The sequence below is a fragment of the Berghia stephanieae genome, chromosome 8 (assembly GCF_034508935.2).
Source record: "Berghia stephanieae isolate SIO BIC M18660-M18661 chromosome 8, UCSD_Bste_1.3, whole genome shotgun sequence".
Classification (NCBI taxonomy): Eukaryota; Metazoa; Mollusca; class Gastropoda; order Nudibranchia; family Aeolidiidae; genus Berghia; species Berghia stephanieae.
Window position 1 is genome coordinate 28,832,177 of NC_088367.1, and position 9,166 is coordinate 28,841,342.

Consider the following 9,166-nt stretch of genomic DNA (forward strand, 5'->3'; position numbering starts at 1 on the left):
CCATTCATTTTAATATTGTATACGTCATAAATTGGTTTTGGAACTTTACTTGATTTGAAACAAGGGGTATTAGGATGATTATAGATCTCAATAGATTATATTTTGTTTGCAGAAATTCCTGTTTAAGCATTGAAATTGTTTGGAATTGTTTCTGAAATTACTCTGGTCAACTTGAAACAATGGGATGTGGGCATTAGTGAATCTGTGAATACAGGAGATGTATGTGGCGACTACCACTACTACTACAACCATCATCACATCATCATCCTTACCACAACCACTACCACATCATTATCCCTACCACTACCATTACTACAACCACCATGTTATAATTACACTTTCAGTTTTTGAAATTCCTCCGAGTGATGTCAGAAATTGCTGGGAGACACATTTTGGATTGCATCACAATAACTTTTAATGAAATTAAAATTTATAGGTTATTTTTGCATGGATGGTTCTTGATCTAACGCTGAAAAATTTCCTCCTTTTTTTAGGGACCAGTCATTCTCACCCCTGAAAAATAAACATGATTACCTCCCTTGAATGTCAATAAAACTAACGTGACCCATGAGCCTTGAAATGGACTATCTTTGGTTCAGTTTTGGTTGTTTTTTTTTATTTTGGGGGGGGGGGGGGGGGGGGGGGGGGGGTTGTATGTGTGTTTTTTAATTTTTTTTTTTTTTTTTGGGGGTGGTGGGGGGGGGGGGGTGGTGATGGTGGGATTTGGGCCGGAAGGACTACGATACGAAGGAGTGCGAGTGATGTGTATGCTTGAGCAGCAACAATTGCAATGAATGAGGAATGGCATAATAGTAATAATAGGGCTGATCTGGATTAAAATGTACACACCACCGCGTGCGCACAAGCCTCTTCTCTCTAATTGGCCAAGGGCTTTACACACAGCATCATCTTGTGCAACGCATCTCTTTTAAATCAGGTTGCGAAACTTAATTAATCATCGCAAGACTGACCAATCAACGCATATAAAGAAATAGAGCGAGCGGCAAAAGAAGTGCGGGTAGACACGAGAGGTGTGTGTGAAGACACGAGCGAAATGGCAGACAGAGGCGTGTGTGTTAGTCCTGGTTGGCGGGAGAGAGCCCAGTCTATGTCACTTGCTGAGTCGCGGCACGTACAGCTCGCTCAATTTTTCCAGCTGTAAGCAAGTTCGGGCCTTTCCTTGACCCGCTAAACCCAAGCACAGATAATTGAATTTATATAGTATAAAAGAGCGGGGTTTGTGTAAGGTCCCGCTGTAGCGGGTGCCGCTAAGGTCATGTTCTTCTGTACTGTAATCCCAAATAACTCCAATGCTTCTGCGGTCTAATTTCTGGCACTGGCTCATATTTATTAATTTTTTTTCTTTTTTTTTTTCGGTATTTTTTACCATTTACATATTCAGGCCTCCTCCTTTTATTTTATGTTGACTTTGAAGATATTATTTTTAGTTTTAGTTTTTACAGTTTGAGTTCCAGTCTTGTATTTTTCATATATAAGGCATGGTCTCCTGTCCCCATAAAAACTTTAGCTTTTATAATAGAGCGCAGTATCCGCTAAACATGCTCAAAGTGCCTTACACTTCCCAACCAACAGCAACAAGTAACATGTGGAATGAGACCCGACACCTGTCAGGTGATGTTACAATTTTTATCCGACAGAGACAACACTGTTAACGGCCAGGTACTCTTTTTACACCTGAGTACAATGAGATAATGTGGGTAAAGAGCCTTTCCAAGGACCTAACTATGTGCCGAGCGAAGTACGAACCCAGGACCTTCCGATCCAAAAGTGAGTGTCATACAACAAGAGAACATAGTATCTCAAAAGATAAAGTATACTGCTCAATATTTATTTGACTTTTGTTTTATTTTATTTCGCTAGATGCTGTTAAAAAGAATGTGCGGGATGATATATGGTTTGATGAATTGACTTCTCTTCAAGATATTGACACCACAAAAACTACCTTTAGATCAACTCGAAAAGCTTTTCCTGTGATTCATTGGAAGAAAGAGAAAAATGGGGCTAAGAAGGAGAGTCCCATACAAAAACTTATACAAAACACAAATAAAAACAAAGAAGTTAAAGAGGTTATTACAGAAGATGGTGAAGAAGATGATAGTGAAAGAGTCAAAGAGAAAGAGAAAACCCCAGTTAAGAGAAAAAGGACAAGAGAGAAAAAAAAATGTGGTTCTAAAGAGGCCAGTAAGCAAGCGAAAAAGTCTAAAACAGATCACAAATGTTTGCTTTGCGAAAAAGAGTTCCCCAAAATGGAGCAGCTCAATGTTCATATGCGAATTCATTCTGGATTGAAACCCTATGTCTGCAATGTTTGTCAGAAGGGATTCATGCGCAACCGTGAACTAATAAAACACACACGTCTACACACGGGAGAAAAGTTGTCAAAGTGTTCAGTCTGCGAGAAGGTGTTTACATCGAAATCTGCTCTTGACAGACATTTCCGTGGACACACTGGTGAAAAACCATTCACATGCTATATTTGTGGTAAATCATATAAGGAGAACAGCGGGCTTCAGGGACATATGCGTCTTCACACAGGAGAAAAGCCGTTCATGTGTTCACTGTGTGGTAAATCGTTTTATCAACGGGCTCATCTTTACATTCATATGAAATTTCATTCATCCGAGAGACCCCACAGTTGTTCTGTCTGTGGGAAGGCATATCGTATGAAGTCGGAGGTCAAGATACATATGAGAGTCCATACTGGAGAGCGGCCACACAAATGTACAGAGTGTGACAAAGCGTTTCGTGATACAGGGACTTTGAGGAAGCACCAAAAAATTCACACCGGTGAAAAGCCCTGGAAATGCACAACATGTGGGGACGCTTTCAGGGAGAGTGGGGCCCTCTACAAACATATGAGAGGCCATACAGGTGAAAAGCCATACCAGTGCAGTGAATGCGGTAAAGCATTCCGAGAAAAGGAGGTCCTAACAAGACATATGAGGATCCATTCGGGAGAAAAACCGTGTCGATGTACTGTTTGCTTCAAGGCTTTCAGGGAAAGTGGTGCTCTTTATCGGCATATGAGGACCCATGCCAATAAAGGGGAAAAACCCGGGAGCATGAACCCAAAGCAGAATAACAATAATATGCAGCAGAATAACAGTGATGATCACAACATCAGTCTCAGAGTCCCACATAAGGTGGAACCAAATCCTCAACCAATGCCTATAACACCTCCACTGCTGCCAGTGAATACTGGGAGCTATGTTGGCAATTCTTATCCCTCGGCTTCTTCGTTTCTTCCAGTTGCTTTTCCTGGGAGTGTTCCTGTCACTGACTTTCTTACAAATACTTCTATCAACATTCCTGCATCATCTATGCAAACTTTGCAACCAGGTTATCTGAACTGAATGGATTTTCTGCATGGATCTTCTAAGTAAATACTCATCACTCACAACAATTTAGTCATTATCATTATTACAGTCCAGCACATATCTCCTCCTTCAGGTTTGTGGTTGGGCTAACAAGATTCAAGATAATTTCAGCATGGGTCAAAGTTTGCCGGTGTTAGCCGGAAATGCCGGCGAATGAGAATTTCTAGGCAGGTTTTGCCGGTTGAGGGAGTTGATAGTTCACCTGCATATGCCACCATTACTACTACTATTACTCAGTGGTGATAATCTTCCGCGGAATTCCGTGATTTTGGGAATTTCTCAGAAATTTAACTATCAAACATTTTACTCAAAACCACAAAATCACCATTATGTCAAATGTCTTATTTTGACACCTGTGTTCAGTCTCATGAAATGGTGACAGTTCCGTTTGTATGACATCGGGCCAGACAGAATGGCGTCTGATGTCATAGAAGACCAGTGGTGTTCTTTGATTAGTTGATGGTTAAAGAGGAGGGACAAATGGGTCTAGATTTTCTCTGTTGTATGTGCCTGTTCTCTCTCTCTCTCTCTCTCTCTCTCTCTCTCTCTCTCTCTGTCTCTCTCTCTCTCTCTCTCTGTCTCTCTCTCTCTCTCTCTCTATTTCTGGTTGTACATAGATAATTTATTACAATAAAGTAATGGTGATTGGCTTTGTTTACTCTTCTTTTTTTTTTCCACCTTTGGACTATGGTTTGAAATTTGAGAGATTCTTGGGTTGTATTTATAAGCTGCATAACCACTAGGTTTCGGTAACAAAGATATTGTAGCCTGCTTTATAAAGTAAAAATCAAAACAACACTTTCTGGCCTTTTATATGAACAATATTGTAGGCCTTTAACATGTTATGTGGAAAGTACAATTCATCAAATGTTTACATAAAAGTAAATTTATGTCTAATGATAAGAATGAATTTACACTAGTAGTAATATATTACATAAAGTACAAAACTATGTTCCTGTTATTTTTACATTTTGCTTGTGTTTGATCGAGAGACCTGGAAATTTTCGTCCTTTTTGACAAATTGCTATTATCATCACTGAAATTACTACTACTGCTACTGAAATTACCTTTGAAGCATCTCTTCTTTTTTTTTTTTTTTTGTAAGTGTACGTTTTTGTGATTTATAGCAAGGTTATTTGTATTTTCAAACTATCTTTGATATTTGCATACAGTATTATTTCTAGTACATTTTATAGTATTGGTGAGTTTGAATCATATATTATTTGGATTCAGTTTTCATTTTATAGAATCTATGACAATAACACACTACTAAATCAACTATTACAGTCACTTTTATATTTAGTGATTTTGTAGGTGTCACATAATTTTGTTTGATTACCAGCATGGAGGTTCACTGGATTGTTTCAGGTTTTTTGTCTATGGCATTCAACACTTTCAGGCAAAGTGACCGTTGCCAACTTTGACCCATGAATTTGTCTTGTAGACTCTTGTATATATATATATATATATATATATATATATATATATATATATATATATATATATATATATATATATATATATATATAAATATATATATATATATATATATATATTTATATGTTTATATCTGTCATCCTTTTTCTGAGGTACCCATGACCCAAGAGTGTTGCAGACCCTGAGCATACCTGCCTATTATTACAGACTGTCCGTAATTGTTACGGAAGTGTAAGGACAATTACGGACTTACGGAAATAGAAGAAATATTACTGATACAAATGTTCGCAGCGTTAAGTTAAAAAATAATAAATTTTCTTTCATTGTTTACCGCATGCTACAATAAAAAAGCTCAATGCCGCGTTGGCTGGCGACGAGTGACGTCATAGACTCGACACGGAAACCTTACCCTCATCAGTAGACACAGTGCAGTGTCGAAAGTAGGTCATCAATAATCATATATTATTATCGCGGGGGTCATTGGTAGTAGGCCTATATAGCTTGGTAAGTTTATTTTACATATATAAAAGGGTGTATCTATCATTATTTTTGTTTGCTTTAGTATTACTGATGAATTTTGTATTTCTTACTGAATTTGAAATTTTAAAGTAGGCAGGTATGCCCTGAGATCTAAATCCTTTGTTGTGTACCATCTTCCTCTCCTTAGGCACTGAAATGACTCATGGTGTTGCAAGTGTTAAACTTCTAAAACCTTAAACCCAAGTCTCTTGATTCATCTTGTGTGCAATGGGTTTTAGTTTGTTGAATCATTCTCTCGTTAGTTGGTAAATCTCTTCAGCTGATTTATCTTATCCTTTGTTTTTCAAGTTTAAGATTGCAGATTTCTTGTTAAGCCATCTGGTTATTTTTCACATCTATTTTAGAACTCTTCCACCTCCTTTCTCTGTTTGTTTTTTTTCTTGACACTCTGGGGGTGGTATTTTCTGCATAGCTTTATTTGTTAATTGTAAAAAGTTTTGAAAACAAATGCATTGTTAGCAAAATACATTGGAATGATAAATACTGTTTCCTTCCTTCTCAAGTGAAAACAGCCAGAATTGAAAGGTGGTGTATGTAACTCGAGGTGATGGGATCCCTTTTACTTTTATCAAAAGTCAAGTAGTCTTGCATGTGGTTGGTCACCAACTGGGTTTCGTTGATTGCAAAACTCTGGCCGCAGTATTGTGTCCTTGGGTCAAATATTTTACACATATTAGCCCATTCCATTCAGGTATAAATGAGTATCATACCATATATGGTGACTGATAGGACGCCTAAGAGACTGCTTGCATGCACTATTTGAAAATTAATTTCAGGTCTGCAGTTTTTTTTGGGGGTGGGGGGATAAATAGCTTATGGAAATTAAATTTCTGAAAAATGTGCCACATTAACGTCCATATTTTATTTTATATTTTTGTTAAGTTCAAGAATGCTCATGTCTGTAATCAACTTGAAACTTGATGATAAAGATAATAAACAATTCTTACACTCTTGCTTTTTGGAATTCTGGACGTCTTTTCCAACTGCTGCACAAGCTTGCGCGTTGGGAACAAATTTCGAATTCCAAAACACAAGAGTGTAAGAATTCTTTTTTTCTATCCCTCATTCATTTCATTTCCGATTTTGTCATCTCTTATGATGATAATCTGATGTCACTAATTATTATTGTAAACTTGATATCATTACGCGTTACTATTTAGGGAGAGGGGTGGAATAATTCCATTTTTCAAATGGATATGGATGATATAAAAATATAGCAAGCTGCTTTTAAATCCTGAAAACAGTCAATATATTCTCTGTACAGTTTAACTCCTCATTTTCATTGTTCCTATTTCTACAGCTAAATGTTCCAATCTATTCTGATTCCTCTGTTTTCTATAAAGCATTCATCATCATCTCGTATATTTCTTGTTACATTGTTTGTCTTGACCTAATCAATCTGTCCCTGATGGGAACTGAAATATGTAGTAGTAGTCAGAGCCATTAGGCCATGGAGTTTATCTCGGTTTCTATGGCATGGAATAGACAATAGCAATTGTTTACGACACTTTGGATGTGACGTTAGTCTATGGCAAAATAATTTTCACCAGATTTAACAGACCCATCTAACTAATCGCCCACTGGGTGGACAGGGAGGTCAGACAAACAAATCTTGACTTCACTAGGGACCAATGTGGGTCCCTTTACATCTGAAGTGAGTGCTCTATCAGGACCCCTGACTGAAATAAGTGATATACTGTTATTATGTTGTGCTCAATGTGATTTATATAATGTGTGTGTGTATATATATATATATATATATATATATATATATATATATATATATATATATATATATATATATATATATATATATTGATATTCAGAATGATTTACAATTGCCATCAAGTGTGTTAATCCTTTCTTTTTTTTTTTTGCGACAGGGTATTCTGTCTCGTTATTGGCCAATATATATTACATTGAGACATCGGGATAGTGGAATCAGTCCCTAAGGTGTACAAATTTTAGAAATAAAAGAAAAATCTGTCCCAGGCAACCTGTCTGGATAATGGAGACATCCGGATTCTGGAGTTCCGGATTAGAGAGACGTGACTATATTATGACCAACTGTTTCTGTTCAGTATTTTGTTGGGGTGAATCAGACCCCAAAAATGAACTTATAGGTCTAAATTTTGAACTTTTTATTGAATCAATATACCTTATAGAGGAGAATGCTTGTTGTTTATTGACAATGTTTGGAACCTGGTTCATTGTGATGATACCGAATTATGGCATTAAGTCACATGGGATGATTTTTAAAAAATCACAAATGCTTATATTAACTTTTTAAAAAGATTTAACCTGACATTCTTTTCTATTAAAATCACGATATTTATATTTGACACATTCACATTCATTTAGTGAATTCAGGATTTTTGTGTTAATTTAAAGACTGGGTGGGGTGTTTGATCTTCCATGGTGGGCAAGAGGTCACGCTGTGTCTTCTATCCCCTTTATCCGTTTTCTGAGTTGCTTTCTGTCTTTCCTGACCTCCCAAAGTGGGCAAGGGGGTACATACTGTGTCTTCTGTCCCCTTATATCTGTTTTCCAACGTGCTTTCTGTCTTTGCCTTGGAATGAGATTACTTGGTTTTGTCCTGGCACTGGCCGGAGTCCTGGCTGGGAGGGAAACAGTCAAATGCATAGTTATTGTTTTGGGAGATGATATTTTTTTCCTTGTAAATCATCTCTCTGTTATGTATTATTATATTTGGTATTTTGAATTTATAATGTAAGCATTTGAGTGTATTCCTCTTTGTTGGATTTTGTGCTTGTGTCCGGATGAGAATTATAGGTGGTCTCAGTGCTTTGATAGTTTGCTCTTGGAATCTACATCTGATCCCTCTTTGTTCCCAGTTCCCCTATGTCTTACTTTTTCTTGGGTGGTTTATTTGTAATTCTAGAACTTTTTACTATCCGATTTTCTTCCTTTTTACTGGCGCTGATATAACCTAAATGTGTTGCAAGCGCCGTAAAACCATTAAAAACAAAACAAAAGCAGCTTTCTGTCTTGAAATGAGATACTTGGTTTTGTCCTCACCCTAGCCAGAGTCCTTGATTGAGAGAGAGAAACAGTCAAATGTATAGTTGGTTTTGGGAGATGATATTTTTTTTCTTGTAAATCATCTCTCTATTATGCACTATATTATGTTTTGTTTACATATAATATATGATTTGTAAATATTTGAGTGTATTCCTCTTAGTAGGGATCTGTGCTTGTGACTAGTTGAGACTTTTAGCTGATCTCAAAGTACTTTGATAGTGTGCTCTTGGAATCTACATGTTTTCTATTTGAACCAATCCCCTGTGTCTTACCTTTTCTTGGGTGCTTTAATTGTAATTCTAGAACTATCCCATTTTCTTCCTTTTGACTGGCCCCGATATGATCTTAATGTGTTGCAAGGGCTGTAAAATCCAAAACAACAAATAACTTAAAGATTTTGTTGTACATAGAGGCAAAGATAGTTATGCTTGAAAAATAACACTTGTTTTTCCACAAAAAAACAAACATCTATGGAAGAAAGGTAGAATGTTGGAGTTGGAGTCAAACAAATATGTAGTCGTAATTCATTTATGTATTTTGTTTTGACAATTTGAATTATTTTTACAGTTTATTTCTGGGTTGGAACTTTTGATCTATGCATGTGTATCGGAGTCTTGCGGCAGTTGATTTGGCTACTTTGACCACCCTGTTGTACCTTTCAATTAGACTTTGCTTCTTATTTGGATTTAGACGCATTTATTTGGAGTGGGGTCATATGACCTCTCACGGTGGGCAGAGAGGTCACTTTT

At 36.8% G+C, this 9,166-nt stretch overlaps 1 protein-coding gene across 2 annotated transcripts in view; it reads left to right on the forward strand.

Annotated features, from left to right (window-relative positions):
- The window catches only part of LOC144978471 (uncharacterized), a 15,045-nt gene extending 10,217 nt beyond the window's left edge, over positions 1–4,828 (forward strand). For both annotated transcript variants that reach the window (XM_078924602.1, XM_078924603.1), the window contains one exon: positions 1,882–4,828. In XM_078924602.1, the coding sequence (XP_078780728.1) occupies positions 1,882–3,374 (1,493 nt within the window). In that variant the 3' untranslated portion in view covers positions 3,375–4,828. The remainder of the gene's footprint in view (positions 1–1,881) is intronic.
- The last annotated feature ends 4,338 nt before the right edge of the window (positions 4,829–9,166 follow it).